Source organism: Pezoporus flaviventris, unplaced genomic scaffold (assembly GCF_033815535.1).
Source record: "Pezoporus flaviventris isolate CSIRO_AGI_PZ_B2104156 unplaced genomic scaffold, CSIRO_AGI_Pfla_v1 ptg000029l, whole genome shotgun sequence".
NCBI lineage: Eukaryota > Metazoa > Chordata > Aves > Psittaciformes > Psittacidae > Pezoporus > Pezoporus flaviventris.
The window spans coordinates 16,697,943-16,720,954 of NW_026892577.1; the positions used below are offsets into that span (position 1 = coordinate 16,697,943).

Sequence of the window (23,012 nt, forward strand, 5' to 3'; positions counted from 1 at the left end):
TGGTGTTAATAAAGGAATGAGTTATTTTTTCAGAACTTGGAATGCAAAAGTTCAACATGTGGTACTTTTTCTCCATTTAGTATGGAACCTTCCTGTTAGTAGCTTCTATTAAAAGTCCTTTTGGGTGCACTTGTGGTCATTTGCAGCAATTATAAATACTGCAGCAATTCTGCTAAGAGCAGTCAAAATATTTCTTTCAAATTACATGTTAAGTACATTCTACCTTATCGTGACATTATCTGCACTGTCAGTATGGTGCAGGATTTTTTCATTTCCTGCTCTGAAAGACTGTTTAGTTCTACCAAATACTAGTTAGACAGATGTAGCATTTCACCCAACAGTTGGTTGTGTTTCAATTCTGGATAAAGTGGTTCCTGTAAATAAGGTTTTCAAAATGCTTTCTGTCTGAACAAAACTATGGGCCAGTTTTTATTACATGCTATTATAATAATTATAGGATCTTCTTCTTAATCAGGATGTGCTTAATTAGGATAGCCATTTAATTGGGACATCTCCCAAGGAACTGATTTAATTTAATGTTATTAGTACTACCTAATCAGGGCAGCTTAGGAAAAACATTGCTTTTAAAAAATAAGACCCCAGCAGAGGAAAAGGTAAGCTGACATTTTGCTGGTCTGATGCATCCAGTACATTCCCCAAAGGTTTGGACTGCAGCACTGCTCAAGCAGCTGCATTGATGATTTCCTTACAGTAACAGAAGACAAGCATGATCCTTCTATTGTGAAAGTACTAGACATGACCTTTGCTCCTGCTGTTGGGTGCCATGTCCTTAAACCAGAATACCCTGGCAAATGAGACCTGTGAACTTCATACCGTGTCCTACAGGAAAAAGTCGCAAAATTACAGATGGCAAAGCAAAAAATACTACCATGTTTTAAAGCTATTTGAAAAAAATATGGAATAAAGGAACAAGTAACAAGTCTTAAAAGGGGAGTTCATAGGATCATAGAATGGTTTGGGTTGAAAGGGACCTTAAGGCTCATGACTTATTTGTTCTGTCTTAGGTTTTAAAGTTAATGTCATTGCGGTTATATATTCAGCCCTGCCCAATGAGATACCACCACCAAACAAGAACTGCTGTTATTAGGTGACATGGAATCCTGCAAGTTAGGCCTGAACTTCAATAAGAACTTCAAAGGCGCTACCTTCTCTGCTAAAGCTCAAGACTCTATCTTGGCCTGTGAACTTGTATCACCACAGGCAATATGAACCTGCAGCTGAACTAGGGCTGAATTAGCAATTTCAAATATAGTGGCAGACTTGGAGTGAAAGCAAACGATGTAGGGAATGGAAACCCAGTTGATGTAAATCCTTGACATCCCATTGCAGTTGGTGCAGAAGATTATACCTTAAGACAGAAAAATGAAGCATTGATACATCTACTTGTGCAGCACTGGTACAAAGTTGCCCAGAGAGGCTGTGGAATTTCCATCTACGGAGATATTCAAAATCCATCTGGACATGGTGACCCTGCTTGAGCTCAGGGTTTGGACAAGATGACTTCAGGAGGTCCCTTTCACACTTGGCCATTCTGTCAGGGTTCTGACCTCACTGCCCTGAATATGGGTAAAGAATAATCCCAGAGACTGAGGGTTTAGTTAGGATTAATCTTGACTTTGCTGAAGCAGACTTAAGAAATCCCATCCCCAACGTTCCTCCTCCTCTGCTTTTTTCCATACTGCAAGGTCACTCTCTCTTTACTGGCAGTGATACAACTATTAATAGGGCACAACATTAACTGGATCAATGACAAGACAAGGTTAAAAATAACAAGTTTTCTCTTGTTTTTTAAGAATGTTTATTTTTTGAGTGTTATTTTTAAATGCATGTCAGTTCAGCTATGCAGTTCCCAGCTCTGCTGGCATGTACTGTCATAGCACATGGGTTGATGAGCAAGTGGGTGGGGAGAAAGCTGGAAAGAGACCAGTATGCCTGGATCCAACATAGTGTAAGTCAGTTTGCAATTATACAATGTCTCTTGATGAAAGCAGGAGTATCTTTTATCTGATGTTAATTAATTAAAAAAATTAGGCATCTCTTTTCAGATAACTGAATCTCTTGGGTACTCTTCTTAAGGGGATAGGCAGAACATGAAAAAAGGAGTATGCTTTCCTGAAGTGCAGTTGAGAAGGTCTAATGGTTAGCCAAATAAGAATTAAAACTGCGTGAAAGTGCGCGCAGCAAGTTTTGCATGGGTACATGTTCCTCAGGGAATGGGGAGTTCATTAGTACTACAGAGCTCGCAAGAAATGAACTATTCAAGCTAACTTAATTATAAAATCAAGTGACTCCCCAAGAAGAGGAATTGTTCTAATTGTGTGACTGCCTGTCCTTATTCAGGTGACCTTGTACAGCCCCATCTCCTTTTCAGTGTTCTTACTCTCTGGGTTTCTTCTGAATTGAAGATGCTGGGGCTGCAGTTTGGAGATTTAGTTAAGATTGAAGTGCATTATTGACTAGTATGCTGGTGAAGGAGTGGGCTCAAACTCCTTGTGTAACTTTGACATGTCACTTTACAGATGAATTCAGATTTCTGAAGTGTTACTAAGTTTAGATGGATTTTAGGTACCTCTGCTCCAAAACAGAACCCTCAAAGTGCTTCCTAACCTTAGACCTCTGCTTTTTGCCACCTCCCTGGTCCATCTGAAATCCTGCTGTGGCCATCTCCAGAATCCCCTTGGTCTTGTCATCAATGCTGAGCAGGTCACCTTCCCAGTCCCTGATTCTGTCTGCAGAGCAGGTGCTGCCCAGCCTGTGCTTCCACAAAGGCTTGCTCAGTTAGATGTACATCAGTAGCTTGGGCAAGGCAATACCCTTCCCGTTGCTCTTGTGTGACTACTGAGTAACTGATGTGTATGTGCAATGTGTGTGAGACCCTTTCTTGCTTTTGTGCACAGCCTCTGCTGTAGAGGGGAGCCTAATTTATAGCACAGCTAGAGAAACTGAATAATCTACCTGTGTCTTCAGGCCCCTGAAAAGAGAAAGGTAAGGTATAAACCTCTTTAATTTGTTAGTGTATTCTTTTTTCTGGGAGTTAATTTCATGCACACCATTGCTGTCTCATGGTGCTCTGTGGCTGTGTGACTGTAGCCTTGACTGTATGTGCGTATCTGTGTTTATGGCATATAGGAAAACAGCCAGTGGCGTCCAAGTCAAAGTGTTCCTGAAGTTCTCTGTAGCTGAGTTCTCTGTAGCTGCCTACACTTAATTTCTGTGTACCACAATAGCACTGGGAGGCCTGGAAATCATTGTAGGAGATGCTGCTGGTAGTTACAGTTAATGCATGTTAACACAGGTTGCAACAAAATGTTGTTTCTGGACATTATAGTGGTTTGTAAACCTCTATCAAAATACATGACAGCATTTTCCTGAATAGATATTATAGACATTATTAAAAAAAAAAAAATAAGTTGATAAAGAATGGATATTTCTGGAAGTTGGTACTACTTTTTGGCCCCTTACCTCTTATTAACTTGTATTTAGTTCTGAAAGGAAATATTAAATGTCTTTGTTCTTAGTACAAAATGGGAGATTGCCATTGATAAGCACACTTTATAATAGGCACCACAGTGGTTATTTTCATTACCTAACTTTAGTAACAATCTATGGAGACAAAATATTTATGCAGCCAGTCTGGCTGATGGCTGAATCATAGGAACAGCATTAATTGATTTAGTTCCAGGTCTAAAAGAAACTAATAAAGACTTTACACAGTCTCTGGGATACAAGAGGATTAAGGTTAATGTCTTAAATCTGTTCCTTATGATCATATACACTCTCTGCATGCCCAGATGCCTGCTACTACACTACTTTCATGGGAATTCTATTTGTAAAAAGTGATACTGAGTTAAGCTGGTTAAAATAAAGGCACATTCCTTATTATACTTAAGAGAAGCTATTAGCTGTTCTGTACAGCATCAAATCATACCATTTACTTACAGTCCAGTCACAACAGTGCATTTGTGTGCTATCAAGTTCTACCATCAATGTATTGTTTCCTTATGTTCTTTCTAGTGAAGCTAATGTGTTAACCTAGGAAGTACTGATCAAAACCAAGCTACTTCTATTGCTGACATGGTTTCAAGTAAACAGATTTTTTACTGCATTCAGCCTATTTGCAGAATGAGGAGTTGTTTTTCATCCTTGTAAGTTGCTGCTTGGAAATTACCAAAATAAAAAAAATGGATTTTCTTAATGATTTTTTTTTTTTAAATTTGTAGTGTACAACTGTTCCATGGCCCAAATCCTGGGAAATTATATAGCCTTATGATTCATCATATATATGTGTGTGTGTGTGATTTTAATTCTGGTATACTTTGCATATTGTTTTCTTGATTTTGGTTTGTGGAAAACTGGTAAGTGAAAATGTTTGAAGAATAAAGCCTCATGCTGTCCTCACTTAAACTTTGCAAATCTGGAATGCAATACATTCATTTTGCAGTGCAAAGAACTGAGCATGTGCTGGATCAGGGTTTTGTTTGAAAATATATTGCCTGTTGCTCTGAGTACAGGTAGAACAGGTTCTTTTGTCTCAGGCTCATAATTCCCTGCTTCCTTACTGCAAATAGTAAGATACTCCTGATTTAAGACCTCTCTGCCCTGTCCTTACAGATGGAAATATGTAAGCAGCTCACCCAGACACAGAATGCAACTACACTGGCACAAAGCTCCCTTGCAGTGCATGAGAAATACATTAATTCTACTAAGACCTATGTTTCATAGACTATTTCTGAGGGAAATAAACTATATTAGCAGTTTGTAGGTTTAATATTAGACCTTTTGTTAGGTCTGCTAGTGAAGGTGAGCTTGCTTGGTGTGAAGTTGCATGCCTGTGTGTTATGCCATGTGGGACTTCCATGACTGGCTGTGGAAATGTGGGTTATTAAGAAAGGACACTTCACGACTTGCAAGAGTATGACTGTATTTCTGATTAACGGACTTGAGAAAAGACTGAATTTTAAATGGAACTGATGTTGTTAGATGACTTCAGCTTTAAAAATCTTAACCACTGTGCTAGCCAGCTTCTGCTTTTCTTTGAATCCTGTGAGTTTTCCTAAAACTCAGGCCTGGTGGTACAAGTACATAATGTTCCTGAATCAGTCTGTATATTTGCCATTAGTTTAAACAAAACTCTCTGACTGTATTAATTCCTATGAGCTTAATATATATGCTGAGAAGATCAGAACTTCTCAGTATTTTTCAGCTGTCTCTCTGCTGTGAATGCAGTGTGTTTCAGAAAGTAGTCATGTTGGTCCTTAGAACATCAGGAAGTTTTCTACATTCTGTCTTGAAATTTGAGGAATGCACGGTACATGTAATTACTTTTAGCCATTAAGTCAGCCTATCAGCTATAGGAATCAATGCTCATTACCTTATTAAAGGCAGAGAGTGGGACATGTGCATTCTTCATGCTGTCACTTTGTAATAAAATGGAACCAAGACAAAGATTTATGAATGATGAAGTACTATTTGCCCACTAGCTGCCAAAAGGGAGATTTTGCATTCCTATAGTCTGGATAATGGTCTCAATATTGTTAGCTAAAATTGTTATTTTATCCTCTGTCAAAGGACAGAGTTGTTGTTGGTTTTGTTTGGTTTGTTTTTATCTGGGACTCTAAGTACAAAATTTAGCCCTATTTTTGAGAGTTAAAGGACAAGTTTCATGTTCTGTATGTCATCATAGCTTTTGACTCATGAAATCTGTCTTTCTATTGTCAGAAGTTGCATCTTGAGCCTAATAAAATCAAGTTGCATCTGTGTTTGTGATACTCTACAAAAAATACTTATGTTATGATGCCACCATGTTTAACATAACCATTCATATTTTGCCAGTAAGTACGAAAAAAAATGTGCAATGTTATATTTTGTGTACCATGGCTAAATGTTCTTTTAGTAATATGGTTGATAATCTGTATAATAGTTGCTACTAAACAACGTATTTCTAGCATATGGGATGAATATTATAGAACTATTTAACTGAATGGGTGGTAGGGTCTTGTATGTTTAAGTTATAAATTAAAACCCAAACCTCTCTGGAATTTAATTTAATCCCAGATTTCTATCATATAATCTCTGTGCTGCTACTGGGCTTCATGTTTACTAAGCATTTCTTCGAAGGACAACAAAACAATTCTGACTTAGGTCTAACAAGCATTGGCTGGCAGGAAAAGGCATTATTCAAAAGTATAAATCTCTGGCTTAGTCTGCTTATGACTTCCTGAGTTCAAAGGAGTGACTTTGTAAAGCAAACTCAGAAAGTGAGGGAAGGTCATAAAAGCTACTTGGACGTTGAAGCTCACAAAATGCAAACCCAGATCACCCATGGGTGCTAAGCAACAACAGTTTCTGCTTAAACTCAATACTGGTCTGAAAATCAGAATGAATTTAGAAATTTGAAGATAATGGCCTGTACAAAGCAATGTCAGGTGCTCTTGTGAGAAGACACCCAGGTCAAAGTAAAAGAATTTCTTAAAAGGTCCTTAGCTTATGATGTTTTAAGTTACAATAAGCTCTTAGACTGTCATGCTTCATATATGTGTGTATGCTGCATTTGCAAATAGCAAAAGTGTATTGCAGACACTGACTGACTGCTGTCACAACATCATTACGAACCACTGTTGATGGTTAAATCACATTTATGACATGCAACAACATGGCAGACAGGTAGCAGATACCACTATTGCACTCCTTCCTTGTGCATGTAAATGTAATAAACATAACCTTCTTATAGCACAATCTGTGGTCATCTCTCCTACCTTGGTTTACTTTTTGCCAAAGCAGGTAACCCAGGTCAGAGAAACTTACCAATTCTTTTAACTCAGTCAAAGTATTTCTGAGGTTCAATAAAATTTTAATTTTCAGTTTTCATCTCTGTAGTGTCTGTTATGTTCTGGTTGGGATTCCAGGACAATATGCCTTGTAGGACCCCGTTTGCTGTGTATCTGGAAAGTCTGTGAAGATGAGCTGGGTCCTAGCATCAGAATATTCCAATATCCCATGTTGAATTTTTGATACTTACCCTGTCCTTTCCTCCTTGATTGGCTATGCTGCACCTCTGTCTGTTCTTAGGAACAATGCATCAAGCTATTAATCCTTGATATATCAATGGCTCTTATACTGTATAACTTGTTTTCTCTTGACAAATACTAGTTGAGTGATAAATCTTATGTACTTCATACTGTGAAAAGTGTTATGCTGTTTTAGAGAAGTGGGCAGAGAGAAATGAAGTAACAGAGGTAATATATAATTTTATTGTTAGACTCTCTATAGCATTCCACTTACCACAACAATCAGAAATTTTCTTGCTCTGAAAAATTTGTTGTCGTCTTGCAACATGTTGCAAGAAGCAGGATTATAAAAAGCTTTAAAAAAAAAAAAAGTCAGGGTAAAGTCTTAGATTTGTATAAACTCATGATTTGCACAACTTCTGTGTATTTGCCCAATATTGCTTTTCTAACTCTGTAGCAGACCTTCATAAAAAGCATACTCAAAAGCATCACTGCATACAATAAACACAAAAAATGCTTGATCCTTCCTAAATACAAGCCTTATTTGTTATTTGCAAATTGATAAGATGTATGTAAGCTATTTCTGTTCTGTTTCTCCCTGCTGGGACCAAAGACATAGCTCCCCTTGGTGGCATTTAAGCCTCAAAGTGACAAATAAAATGGCTCTTTCAACCATGGAGGCACAATTACATCCAGCCTTATGCTTTTGCCTTCAAAGAGAACAGGGAACTTTTGCTACAGTAGTCCTTAAAAGCTAGCAGCATAACATCCTCTACTGCATTTCTGCACAGCTCCATAAGACTTGATGTCCACACAGAATGAAAAAGTGGTAAAGCACCTTTCCTTTACGGCTGTTTACGCCAGCCTGGTGCTTAGTGTGTAAAGATAGGGTTTACACATGGCAGATACTTAGTCCTTTGGAAGTTTTATATATATATATATATATATATATATATATATTCAGGGTTTACTCTAGAGTTTATTTAGTTACCTACGAAATTCTAGAGGTTGAAAATGAGGTACCTCAGGATGGTATATAAGCAGATGGTTAGGCAGCAACTGATTGGGAGTTCTGAAAATCTGCTTTCTTGCAGTTAGATGTATGAGTGTGATTTGGTGGCTTTTATTGTTTAAATCCTTTAGTTTATCCAGTCCAAAGTCTGTTACCAATAAACAGTACTTGACTCCAAACCTGATACTTCCCTTAATAACTAGAGAAAGATACATTCATTTCTGTCTGCCTAAAGTACTGTGAAGTTGGATCTGCTTGCTTTACATATTTACTTGTGATCATGGATACAAATAGCCATATGAATTACAGTTAAATAAGGTCAGATCCCTCTGATATTCCTACACTTTGCAGGAAGAACTGGGACCAATGCCAATACATAGCTCTAGTGGCAGGTCTCTGAGATGCTGTAAGTGCTCTGTCAAAAAGGTTTCACTTAGAAAGTGAAGTACAGATTCCAAAGGTTATTGTGTTTATAGTTAAGACACTGGTGCTTGAAAATCTATATATTTAAGACCATCAATCAGATACTCTTCTGTGTTCATGTTTAGCAGAGCATTCTTACAATAGCTTGCCACACATCTTAAATGTTGGAATTGTAACACATGCAGGAAATAGGCAGAATTACTAAAGCCTGATTGCATGAAATAGATCTTAAATACAAAACCAGTACAAAGTTTAAGCAGTATTTGAGCCCTCAAATAATACAACACAGTTTTGGTATAAATCAAGCTGATGAGGAGGAGTTACTGTACTACTCAGCATTGCGGGTTTGTATCAGCTCTGATTTCAGCTACAGTAGCAAATTTCAAGCTGCATATAAAATAAGAGTCCTTTTGTTCTGTTTCTAAGACTTAATGTCCAGCCTTGAAATAACATTGCATAACAACACATCAAAAGAAATTACTTATCATCATTCTGCAAGTAACAAAGAAAAAAAGAAAGCAGAAGTCCATTTGAAAGAAGCAGAAATATTTTGCCAGGTGTTTGAGGAAGATACAAAATGTAATCATATGTGAATTCTCTTACTGAGAGATACAGGTTCTGCACAGAATTAGAAAGGCGGCTGAATCAAAACCACTTCTGCCTTAAAACTCTGCACACAAGAATTCAAGTCCAAACTTGAAGTTTTGCCACTGATTCCTGTGCACTCGGTTTGTGGCAATGGATTAAGTCCTGTTTCTGCCAGCTGAGGGTATGGTCTCATACCTGTTGATAGCTCTTGCTACCTTGTAGCACAAGGTAACGCGCTTGTTTTCAGATACTCTGTCCTGCACCCATATTGCATGGGAAGAAGTTTTTCCTCTCCTATTTACTGATTTGTTTAATTGGAGAACATTCAGCTAAGGGATTTCTATCTGTCTGCATAACTATACATTGGAGAGTTTCAAATCAATGCAGACCTATTGATTACAAGGAGTAACAACTGCTTATCATAACATCCTGGTTTCTTAATAGTCACTGAGCAAAGTCTCTGGCTCCAGAGGTTAAACTGAGTTTATGGTTTGTAGGTTTTGTGGACAAAGAGTAAAAATACCACACGTGAAGAAACATGACTCTCACTTTAGTGACAATAACTGACAATACTACCTATTTACATGTAGCTTGGCTTCAACCTGACCTGGATTCCACTTGTGTATTTTCATTGATCTCCTACTGATTAGTTGGAATTTCAGTTCCGTCTCTATTGCCAATGCCAGCAAGTGGGACTGGTATCTGACATCTGGCTTTATTTCAACAGGAAATCGAAAGCCTCCAGGCATATGCATATTTCTGTGGAAGTGTACCTGCTTCTACAAACATGTTTTCATGTCCATCTTCACCTTGTGAATGAGATACTTTGCAATTAAGGTATCAAAGAGCTACTGAAGCAGAAGTGACATCTTGCTACCAAGACCTGGAACAACTCCAGTAATCCAACTGCCTTGCACAGTCATGATACGCAGTTTTAGCAGAGTTTTGTGACTGACAAGAAGCAGAAATTGCAAAGTCAAGCAGACTCATTTCTATGTAGTTTTACAACTGTTTTTCATTTGCTTAAATATAGCACTCAGCATCATCTAAATGCATTTTAAGAGTTTAATCCACTGAGTAACATTTTCATTTTTCATCATCCCTCAAAAAATAAGTTGTCTTTACATACCAGGGTCATTGTTCTGTGCCCCTACTTGAAAAGGAAACGGGTATTATCTAGCCAGTTTGACAGAGAGAGAAGTTTCTTATGAACATCTAGTTGTTTGATGTGAACTAGATCTGCTGAAAGATTACTGTTACCTAACGAATGGGCTGTGAGAATTGGTAAAGAACAAAAATCCATATATTTACAAGTCTCTGTTCCACTGGTGTCAGCTGTGCATAAAAATCTAACACTGAAAAACCAGAAGAGTCTTCTCTAATACAGCTTTTGGCTGCCTGCAATGCTGAAACTGGAAGTCTGGAATTCTACTGCAACCATGGTGGAGATGTGATCTTAGCTGGTGAAGCCCATGTCAGACTATATGCAGCCACAGCTTAGTCACTGATCTCTTAGAGCAGTCACATATACATCAGACCAGTCTCCTCAATGTCTTTACCATCTTAACAACATGAAAACTTGTGTACCATAGGAGCTACTGTATACATTCATGACCTTCCTTTGCCTGTTCTTCCAAAAATCAGGCAGTAATGGGTTCCACTTCACATCTCAGCTATGGTATCACGAGTTGCTTTTTATACCTGCAGGTAATAATTGGTATGTAGCATCAGGGCACCCCTCTGAAATGTTTACTAGTAGCTAGATAGAATTATGCCTGCAGTTTAATGTCAGTGAGCCCTTGGAAATTTCAGTCTGCATGGTGGATAAAGGTAAATGATCATATTCTTCTATTGATGCAGTTACTGAATTATGCTGGCAGCTCAAAATCAATGACTTCACTTCTTTTTTGAAGTTGCTATTTAGGAAACCATAGATAACAGGGTTGACACAGGTGGAAGCCATAGCTACCAGGTGGCACAATGAGAAAATCAGATTGTGGTGGCAAGGTGAAATGATTTTGTAATTCCAGTCCATGATGGTGTTGAAAACATGCAGTGGTAGCCAGCAAACAGCAAATGCAGCAACCATGGATCCTAACAAAATATTTATCCTTCTCAGCTGAACTGCTCGGTTGCTATATTCACTTTTCTCAAACATGTCCTTTCTCTTCTGTAGACGTAAGTAGATGCGCAGGTAGCAAAGTATAATGAAGAACAGTGGTATGCAGTATTGCAAGAGCAGTAAAGTGGTAGTATAGATAAGTCTCTGTTGCTCAGAAGGCCACGAGTCAATGCAGATAGCCTTGTCAGTGGAAAAATTCAGGATGTGTGAGAGCTGCTCATACAAATCATTAGACAAGATGGACGTGGTCAGAAAGGGCAGAGACATGAGACATGCCAAAGTCCAAATTACTCCAATTCCTAAATAAGCTTGGGAGATACTTGGCCTCCAGCCAGTTGGGTTTATGATGAGCTGGTGCCTTTCCAGAGCAATAAGGACAAGGGAAAGGATTGACACTGTCACAGATGTGCACTGAATGAAAGAGGTCATTTTGCACATGACTTCCCCAAATATCCAATAGTCCATCATGGTGTAAACAACGGTGAAAGGCAGACAGACAAGACACATAAACAAGTCTGAAATTATTAAGTTGGAAATTAGGATATTGGTGACATTGGCCTTTTCCTTCTGTCTGGCAATGACAGCAATCAGACAGATGTTTCCCACAATGCCTAGGACGGTCTCCAGGCTGTAAGAGGTGGCCAGAAAGACAGTAAGGTCAGTGATGTTCCTGCACTGATTAGAAATGTGCACAGGGAAGCTTCGATTTGAGCTCGAGTTCTTACTGCTCAGGAAAGGAAAGCCCTCATTAACAGCCTTTGTCTTATTCATCTTGAACCCCAAAATATTTATCCAAAAAAAATGATAATCAAAAAGAATCTGGGTCTTCTCTAGCCAGTCCAAAAAGTGTTTTCTGTGTTCTGTTCAGCTGTGGAAAATCTGGGTTTATCTGCAAAGGAAAAGAAAAAAGATTGCTTAGTTATGCAATTAGACACGAGTTAAAAGGGAGCGGGGGGGAGACAGGGAAACACACACCAGGGATTCTGTGTATATTCTGCTACTTCCATTTATATAGTTCATTAGATCATAAAATGGAAGCCTTTGCTTCAGTGCAACTCTACTGGATTATGACTGGTTTTACTCTTTGTAAGGATGTTCCATGGATTTAAAAACACCTTAAATTCATCATTTAATTCAGTGCAGTCCCTTGAACATCTACATGCAGTAGAGTGGTGATTCAGGAAACCTGGATTAAAACACATTTAGGGGAAAAAATTGGTGATTGCAACTGGTGTTGGCAATTCAGAACTGAGCAGAAGACACATTGTGGGGCTGCATTTACCTTCAGCTGAGTTAAACATCAATGTTAAAAGGCATATTAGGTGCATAAAGCCAACACTAAAACGTCTTATGTGAGTTAATCTGTAAAATGCATTTGTGACTGCAGTCAGAACACACATTTCCTTGAGACAATCACCATGCAAAAATTCAGGCTCATATCCTCAGGAAGGATAATGTGGGACAATTTGATGAAGTCTAAAATAATTCAGAATCATTTCAGCATTCTTCAGCTTCTGCACAGCTGTGATAGGTCATGGGAACTGCAGTCCAAATTTCCTGCTTTCTAATCCTGGATGAACTCCAGTGCCCATGAAGCACTAATGTCTCCCTCTGGGTGTCTAATATGGCCATCACAAGGTTTGTCAGAAATATAATCCAGCTTCCTGATTTTGGCTCTAAGAGTGGATGATTTTGACAACATCTCTTAGTTCCTTGTGAGAAGCTTCTTATTGATTCTCCCTCAGCATAGTTTTGTTTTTTTTTTTTAACCAATAGAATTCATGTGTTGTAACAGTATGTGCCATCTCCTGTTCTTGCGCAGGTGGATGGGTCTGCTTCTTAACCACTGTTGCAAGCCCTGAGCTGGGACTTTCAATGAGGTGTCAAGGAGCTAAACCTATAGAGTTAACAGAGGCTGCACACTTTAAGAACCTCAGCCACAGGAATGGCTGGACTCTGCCAAATAGCTCCTGGGCTGCTCTCATTATCTGCCATAGACTGCTTTATAATCCTGACCCTGAAGTCCAAATGGTCTATTTCCAGGAATCAAAGGGAAAAAAACAGTCTGACTCTGCTGGGAGTTCTCCTCAGACCAGAGGCAGTTTTGTGCTGTACAAAGGTTTGTAATGTGAAAAGTAAATAAATACTTTGGGCACAACACGATTTACCCATGGCATGACTCTTTCCTCAGCAATAAAATGCCACTCAAATAAGTTTGTGGGGTTGTGAAAAACTTCTGAGCTTCATAAAAACAAGTGGTCAAGATATGAATGCATAAATAAAATGCTATAGTGAGCTTATCACTTTGTTTTAGTACCATTTATTGCTGAGCAACTGCATGTGTAAAGGTAACCAGTACTGTACAAAAAAGCATCCCTCATCCTACACTTTTTTGTTTGTTCGACTTTCTTGTTATGAATTTTACTGTATGCTTCTAGAGGTGTTGCATCTTAGAGACTAACAAAGGCAATAGTATACAGTAAATAAAAAGATATTTTGGGATTCCTGTTCTTGCTTGATTAGCAAAAAATTAGAACAGTGAATTCTTTTGTTGTTTGTTAGACCTCTTGATTTATCTATCTCTATCCCTCTATCTGAGACAGTCAGGATAGTCACATGAGGAAAATATAATAAACTTTCTTCCTCTCGGTCTTTTCTTTCCTCGGTAGTTTAAATCTTAATTAAAGAAGGCAAAGGAAAACTTCCAAATTGTAGATGTAGATATGAATCTGTCCACTCTCTTTTGTCTTGTTATTCAAACTGTGTGAACAGATTGATTTTTTTAATGTAACTAAAAGAAGCAACAACGATGATGTATAGATTGCATTGTTACATATGAGGAGGGTATGTTGGTCTGTTTTGGTTTGAAAATTGGTATAGAATAAAAAACCATCAGCCAGCCCCTTAGCTTTTAGTGATTGCTGGCCAGTGGAGATGCTGGAAACAAAACAGAGCAAAGGGATACGTATCCCCCAGTATTGTTTGGTACTAGTCAAAGGAGCTCTGTCTTGGCATTTGGACAGGACAAACAGACTCCACTGTAAATAAACGCACCAGCTTTTTACTACAGTCTAATCCTGGTGTCCTTAGCTACAGTATCCTCAACAACAAACACATGGTTCTCTTTGTTGCTTGAAAAATGTGTGCTGAGTTATTACAAACATCTGTGCCACACAAAGTAAACCCTGTCAAGGGTCCCAGTCACTTTTGAACATGCTGAGGTGTCAGTGAGGTGAGGTGAACTATAAAGTTGTAGCAACACAGAAAAGAAGTGGAGCCACCAGAAAAGCAGAATCCAGATCCCAGAGCATTAAGGGGCACATTCCCAAGAAGAATGCCAAAGGCAGAGCATGTCTATGTGTTTGTGGGAAATGGCAAACACTGTGGGGGTAAAAAGCATCTCTGAAGGCTCAGCAATGCATTTTGTTGGGTTAAGAGCTCACTCTTTTAGCACCTTGCATTCCATGGTGTCCTCCAAGAGGTAACTGTCAAGCACTTCCTGGACATTCATGCTGCTGGTACTGCCCTAAGGCAAGTAAGGATCACCCTCTTATCACAAATAAGAGAACAGAGAGAGGTGAGGTATGAGTTTTCCAGTGTTTCAAGGGAACCTGTGGTGCACTATGCAGTACATAAAACTGCCTGCCAACTTGATGTCTTGGGAAAAGTCAGAGCCTAGGTCACTTAGGTCCATAGTTCTCTGTGTCTCTTATTCCAGCAACCATAATATAAAAAGTAGCTATAGAAAAATAAATGCTGCAATGACCTTATGCACCCTACTATGGTCTCCTCAGATTGTAGATTCTCAAGGTTAGTCGCTGCCAAAAGCTGTGTTATCCCCAGGTATTTGAGGCCATTCAGTTTGGTCTAAATTAAGAGCCAGTAATAAGCAGTGTGTAAACATACTCTGGTTAGATATCTGAATCAAATGTTAACTTGTATACTGAATCACCAATGCACTGGGAACAAAAGTGTTAGTCACCTCACTGTATCAAAGGCTTGTCAATTACCCAGTAAAATATAGCAGAACTTTTATTGGCTAAAAAACCCCAGACTTTTGTGTCCAGAAAGTGAAGCAATACTTTCTTGGCCTGTAAGAGTAACAAGCATGCTTTCCAAATCAGTTTGCTGAGTGCAGGGAAAGGCTGGATTATTTTTGATATTGCTTGTTTATTTTTTAAAGAGGAAAGTGTACTCCTGTTCAGAACCCCTGATGAACTTTAGGGAAGAGATCAGTAACAAAAGCTAAGATGATCAAAATACAAGGGTGTTTTTCTCTGATGCAGGATGAGATCATTTATCTAAAAAGCAAGTGTCACAAAAGTCTGAAGCAAATTAACAGGATACAGAAGTAAAAAGGAAGGAACTTTCAGATTTCTTTTTAGTGTAAGTTAAATTCCCCACTCACATCTTTATACACATTTATAACTCTGCTGTCTGTGTTAAAAACAAGGAAGAAGAGTAGGCAAGGTGTGAAGGGTTCGTCTTACTGAAGAACACAGCCTTCTGAACTAACAAATATAACACAGGTTGTCTGAAAAAGAAGGAAACGGACAATCACTAGGCAGCCTGAAAGCCTTGTTCCAGGGGCTTATCCTGCATTTCCTAGGAAAATTCTTCGAAGTAAAGGGAATTTGAAGAGATGGATCTGTGAAGAAAATGAAACACCCAGTGGGTTTCAAAGAGATTTCTAAACAATGTAGCCCCAAGCAGTTAATGCATGACTGCCCTTTTGAAAGACCTCTGGATTCAAGACATCCTACGAAAACCTCTGTATAAAAATGCAGGATAAAGCAAGAGACTACTACTGATGCTGTGCTCTATGTACTCACTGGGAAAGGGTGTATCATTCTTGCAAAGCTAATCACGATCAACCCCTCCCTGTAACAAAACCAGTCTCCACACCTGTCTGTGGTGGTCAATATGTATCAATTTCGACATCAGATATAAGTCTAAGAAAAAAAAGTTCACAATTTTTGGCTTCATTATCTGGTACTTAGAAGCAGTTGTTTAACTGGCTTAGAACTTGACTGTTCGCTCAAGTCATGTTTGCTGCCCTCAGACCATAAGAATTCCTGAGAGAAGTAATTCCTAAAGACATGAAGTGATTGTGTTACTTATTTAAACAGTTATAGCAATTATCTGGAGTACAGCAGCTGTTGTCTTCCTCTTAGAAACTAGAAACAAAGTAGCAGTGGAAAGATTTAACAGAACTCTGAAATTCATATTGCAGGTGTTAATTGAGGAAATGGTGATAACAGTGGTATCCCCTTTTCACTGGCAGTGATGGTCTGTCAGTAAAATAGATTTGCCCTGTTTAGCCTTGTATCCTACAGAAAGGTTATAAATCATCTGGCTATCATCACAGGTTTCCAGGAAGGCAACACTGAACTAGAAGAGGAATCCTGCCACCAAGTATGCACAGGCATCCTACAACAATTTAAAATGCGTAAGGGATTTTGTACAATGAAGTTTAATGGTGGACTCTCCATCTTTGTTTAACTCTGTGTTACAAAAATATTGTAAGCAGCTACCTTAGGTCACTGAAAAAGCTATATATGTTAAAAATTTCTAAACCCTGCATAATTTAGGGTATAGAATGACTTGTGTGTATTAACATGTTACAAGTCTATAATATTGGGAGATGGTATATATGCCTAGGAAAGGGAATATTTTCCCACCCTCTCACAGCTTCATATTTTCAGAATGAAACCTTTTAGAGGTTATGAACTTATCAGATTTGATACTGCAGAAATCAGGGAAACTTTACAAGAGCACCTACTCCAACTTTTTATTTCTTGGTCAAATTCCTAATAACCATACTAAAGATACAGAGCCAGTTAAGAAGGGTAAAATGTGACTGGCAAAGGTAAAATGGTCAGCAGACTAGAGAATGGCAGTTAGTCCCTTATTCCTTAAGAGTAAAGGCCATTATGACTTATCCTGTACCCAAAAGAAAAACATTCTTTTTATAAAGGTGACCTTATTAAGGAGGTGGTGAATCCTTAAATCATTGTAAAGGGCGCCTTAGGAGACAGCCAGTTAGGATATCTAGAGAGCAACATGGCGTGTACTGCCAGAAACTGTATGGGTTGTGTGAGGAACAAGAAGTCTCAGGAACTAGGAGATAAGAAGTGTTTCCCAGTGACCCATGGTAACCAGGAAGGCTTTCTGTCACACTGAAAGGTGGCAAGGAGCACACCTGAACCCCAAAGATCCCCAAGAAGCTCCTCCTTGCACCCTGAAAGGTTGCAAAGCTCAGCTTAGTAGATACAAGAGTTGGACCTTTCATAACAAGTCAGACTGGATCCATTTGTCAAACATAGTCTCCTGCTTTTTTTTTTTACAATCAAAAGTGATGACTTTGGTAAAGTTACCAGAACATTTATCAGTCTGAAGTAGACAATTTAGAGAATCCTTACCTGTTATTGACTGAGAAAATCACTGCTGCTGCTGCTGCATATTTCTATCTTGGAAGAAAGAAGGAGCGTTGTAGCAGCAAAGTAAGATCTTCTGTATCCTATCAATCCAGAAGAGCTCTCCTCACTGTTTCTGTAGGTAATTTGGATGGCATCTCTCTCCCTCCCTCTCTCTCCAGCCCTCCTTCCTTCCCTCCCTTCAGTTTAGCCAATGAATTCTGCTTTATGATTACGGTCTGACTTTGAAGTTCTGGCTCCCTCTGCTGTTACATAAATGTAGAAATTCTACAGACACTTGAGAGGAATAGCGATTTCAGCAAAGATCTATGAAGTTATCTGAAGCGCGTCATGCACTTGTGCTGCACACAAGTGTGCACTCGATTGGAAGCTTGTGAACCAAAGGGACATCATACAGGAACAGAGCCTAATCCTGTTCTCCATGCTGAGCCAAGATTTCTGTAGGGCTCAAAGAGAATTTTGCCTCATAAGTATGAAAAGGTTGCCAGTATTGGTTTTCTCAATTTTTCCATTCCATCACAGACTGATACTGAAGTTTTATTTTAGAATGATCCAGGCTGCAATTCCTGAAATTGTGAAGTGGAAGAGGTACACTGTTATCCAGGCAAATAACTCAGAAATGCAAGAGCACTGAGGCAAGAGGAAAAGAAAGAACTGTAGAAATGCCAGTTTGCCTTTCTTTTTTCCCAGGTCTTCCTCGTGAAAAAAAAAAACAAGGCAGAAATCAGAATTGCAAATTTTTCTCAAGAATTGGGAAAATACGCAAACAGACTATTTCCAAAGGCTGTAATAGAATAACCTAATTTCAGTTTTTACTTAAAGTGGCGTTTAAGCTGCGGTCTGCTTATCTAGCCCAGTGGCTAATGCTATTATGGGGCCCTTCTAAAGGTATGATGAGTAGTTGTAGTAAATGGGTGTTTTCATTTGTAGGCATGTAGTATGTCAACAGAAATCAAACATTTCAATATCAAAATAAGTACTAGCTCTTATCAATTAAACTTACCAGCTCTTATCGACTAAACTAACTGTGGGAATAATTTTTCATTTGTACTGTATTCTTTCTTTCTTTTATTTTTTCTGATACCAGCTCTTTTTCTGCTCATCTACTTCAAGATCTCAGTTGACATCTTTCGTCATTAGAGAAATAAGCAAAGCAGAAGCAGGATTATTTAAGGTCTTTCTAGCCTATTTTAGCATTTTTTTATGTCTCAAGATGCCAAGAAGCATAAAACAGAATCTGTGTAATGAATGGTATAAGCTGGAGTGTTGTCCTTAGTGACTGATTCTTTCTTCAGGAATGCTTGAGCTGCTTCTTATTTTGTATTACTTATTTTTTGCAGCCTCCTTTTCACGAGCTTTATTTACCAGCTGGTTTGAACCAGCACCCCATATCCCAGCATTTCCCTTTCAGCCAGGCGACTCAGAAGGAGATGACTTTTCTGATCTGGTTAGGGAAGAGAACATGAAGTTTGTGCTCCAGCTGAGAAAGCATCAGCCCACATAGGTATTTAGACTCTTGCCAGTTCCTTAGGAAGTAGAAACTTCCTATCTTATTGGAGCCAGAAATGCTAAAATTATTTACTTAGCTGGCCTGTTCATTTCTGTTTCTTCCTTAATTTATTTATCATACGTTTATTTGTTCTGCTGTTCAAAGCATTAAAGAAATGGGAGGAAGACCGCTAGGAAACAGAAAGTTCTTTTACTGAGGGCTATTTTGATTTGTGAAGCTGTTCTCGACCCTCTCAGCTTGCAGTATTCCTTAGCTAGTCTTATCTCCACACCTTCCAAACATCTAAAGATACGCCATGTCACTTTTATTGTGACAATACAGACATGTGAGCAGAGACTGCAAACTAGGAAATTAGCATCTGCTCTCTTCTTAAAGTCAACAGAGAATAGGTGTAGCACTGTTCCTGAAAGACTGCTCAAGGCTCTGCTGCCCACGGATGAAGAAATGATCCCTAACCACCAATATTTTGCTATGGCATCTGGGACTTTCTTCTTGACAGATTTTTAGGATGAGCAACTGTAGTAAGGTTCTGGCCACTTTTTGATGAGGTGAATGGGGCTGCATTAGAGTCCTATTACACACAAATTCTTTCCACATCGTGTCCAAACTGCAGGGTGAAAATGCTCACTATTAAAAGATAACGTGGGAACAGTACCTGGGTCATTCCAACCCTTCCCTAGTTGGTGTACCTGGGACTTGCATGCACACAGCAGTCACTGAGTGTAAGCTAGGAGATGTTGCAGAGCTGGAGCTGCCATGCAGTAGTTGTCTAGACTGTAGCATAGAGGGAAAAAAACTGTAGCTAGTTTGGAGTGAGAACAGCACCAAGACAAAGATGTAGATGCTGTTTCCTCATAGAGGTGGGTCTTCTAGGCTTGGCGCAGCACCTTGCTGAAAAGGATGCTGGCAACCAAGCTGGTTGGTTTGAATCTGGCCATGTTTAATTTCACTATACAATGGAGAGTACTGAGCATGTATCTGTGGAGAGTAGCTGTGAGGATCCTGACCCATTAAGGCTCATGCAAAACGCACAAGCAGTATCACAGTATGTATCACAGTATCACAGTATGTTAGAGATTGGAAGGGACCTCGAAAGATCATCTAGTCCAATCCCCCTGCCGGAGCAGGAACACCTAGATAATGTTACACAGGAATGTGTCCAGGCGGGTTTTGAATGTCTCCAGTGAAGGAGACTCCACAACCTCCCTGGGCAGCCTGTTCCAGTGTTCCGTCACCCTCACTGAGAAGAAGTTTCTTCTCAAGTTTAAGTGGAACCTCTTGTGTTCCAGTTTGTACCCATTACCCCTTGTCCTATCATTGTTTGCCACTGAGTAGAGCCTGGCTCCATCCTCGTGACACTCCCCCTTTATATATTTATAGACACTTATAAGGTCACCCCTCAGTCTCCTCTTCTCCAAACTATAGAGACCCAGCTCCCTCAGTCTTTCCTCATAAGGGAGATGCTGTTTCTGTTCATATCAGTAGTCTTGCATTGATTCTACCAACCAAAGAACCATCTCCTGTGTGCTGTTGATACGGAATGAAGTAAAGAAACTGTAGCTGACATGCGGCTGTCCTACTATGCACAGAGCAGTGAGAAGACTTGCTCCCACTCTGTCTGCAACATGTGCTACTCTTACGGGAAGGCAGAGTGGAACTGTCTTTATTTTTATTACCTATTTATTACATATTGCATGTCTATGTTTATTACAGGTGGACTCCATGGAGACTGTGTTTCAAGGGGGCACAGGTGCACGGGGAAATAGTCTTCCCTGCTCTGGGCAAATAACTCCTTCCTGCAAGTTGTTATGGTGACAGTAAGGCCTCTACTAACAAACATTCATTGGGGGCAATTAAGCATTTCCTTGGGAGTGACAGAATTGTCACAGCAGTGGGATTACAGTTGCACTCTGGATGCTTTGAGGGGCTCCTCCAGTGTCTTGTCAAGACTTCAACCATATCAGCCTTCACAGATGGAGCCTTGACACTCTGTCTCCTTCTTTCCTTTGAACATGGAATTTCAGGGGCCAGATCTCCTACAGTACACTTAGCAAATCTAATTGTGTTCTAGCATCTGGAGTCCTGCTCTGTCTGGTACCGTTAAACAGTGAGTAAACAGCATCCACAAAGAATAGTACTAGGTACTTAATGCTGAAAGCATACGGATAAAATGTACCATGGAAGAGTACATAGTCCAAGTGTGTGCTAAGCTTATCAGGTCTACATGGCATCCCTGTAAGCATTTTGCACAAGTTTGATTTGGTTTTATTTTGTGAGAATCTCTAACTCTCTCTGAATTACAATAAGTATTTTAATCATTTTCAGCCTTCTCCAATTTTCTCATTACCCTGTTTCCATGGAGTGAGCTATGAAATGGAGGTATCTTCCCAGGGATTTTTCTGAACTGCTTAAATGGTGTTCAAGCCTTCAGAAAAGTAGCCGTGATACTCAGGGTCCCCTAGGCAGGCCATTATAAATGCCTCTGGCACCTAGGAAGCTGATAGTATGATCCCTTATATCTATATCTACATCTAATCTGTATCAATCTCCTCATATATACATATAACTGGGTGAAATCATCTGATCCACCCTCAACAAGCAGAAAAGTGAGGGCCCCTCCAGTGTCTGCTACTCACAGGTGGGAAGGGCTATAGTCAACTGCAGTGATGCCCACTCCATTACTTTTAAGAAGTTACAGGGGAATATTGTCAAAGTGAGCTGCTGTTAGTTAGTTCTAACTAATCCTGAGGGCCAAAATTTAAGAAACCACAGCTGTATTTCTAACTTCACCTGCTTCCTGGAATCACCTTAATGACTTTCTGGTAGTGCCTGGAGCTGTGGATGCTTTTTCCTTAACCACTGGTAAGCTGTTTTCCCTAGTATGTGCAGGTTTTCTACTTGTATACTCTCAGCACTACACTGGAAAATAGACCATTTGACTGGGTTTTTCTAAAATAGATATTAAAGAAAAGTTGTTACCATCAGCTGAAATATTTTGTTGTAATACACTTCAGCAAGATAGAGGAAAGACAGAAGAGAACACCTGTGATTCCAGTGCTGAATAAACTGAATGCACTCAAATGATTTATTTGGGCCTTTTAAGCTGTACTGTACTCTTGTTATAATTGCTCTTAATATTGTCTAAATATGTTTATAGGATATTTCTCATATAAACCATTTTCATGGACTTTGCACCAGGCACAGTATAGTACCCAAGGTCTATTGGCTAAACATGTTTAATAGTCTAGGTTTTCTGTACAAACAGCTTTCATGGGGTTGTTTGTCAGTGGACTTCGATCCAAATAAGATTATTACAGGAAACTCTACCCCGATATGGAAGACTACAGAGCTATTTATATAGCATTACTTTGCAGTAGGTTGGACTCTCAGGCATGGGCTTACGTTTTTTGTAATATACCAGTCATCTCCTGGAGAAAATGTTCCCTTGTTTGCACTAATAGATTGATCTACACAAGGCACCAGAGGAGGAGGGAGCTTTCAAAGGGCTGTTTTCTGCTCTGTTTTATCCTATTCTACTAGTATACACATCTGTGGGGGAATGTCAATGAGCGTAATAGCATAATGAATCAGTTTGTCTGGCAAAAATTTACATATACTCTAAAAGCTAGATAATTTCTAAATCAATAATTACACTTACAAACATTTACAGACACCATGAATTATTCTGTTTTCAAGAAGACCAAACAGTGACTCCATAGAAGGAAAAGCAGTGATTTGATATATGTGAAAATTTATTTAACTCTGGATCCCAATAGGAAAAAAGTCATAAAGTTATCTGTGGTAAAGCTTGGTTAGAAATGTGTATGTTATAAGACAAACCATCTAGTGTCAGAAATGAGACAGATGTGGCACAATTAGAGCTGTGAAAGGC

The 23,012-nt window shown here is 39.1% G+C and overlaps 1 protein-coding gene across 1 annotated transcript; it reads right to left on the bottom strand.

Moving 5' to 3' along the window:
• Window positions 1-9,832: 9,832 nt before the first annotated feature.
• On the bottom strand, window positions 9,833-17,746 carry LOC133272277 (neuropeptide Y receptor type 4-2-like). The gene is made up of 2 exons (XM_061459275.1): window positions 17,596-17,746; window positions 9,833-12,062 (listed from the first exon to the last, which is right to left on the bottom strand). Exon 2 carries the CDS (start codon window positions 11,942-11,944, stop codon window positions 10,811-10,813), a length of 1,134 nt encoding a protein of 377 aa, XP_061315259.1. The 5' UTR covers window positions 11,945-12,062; window positions 17,596-17,746; the 3' UTR covers window positions 9,833-10,810.
• Between the last annotated feature and the right edge of the window lie 5,266 nt (window positions 17,747-23,012).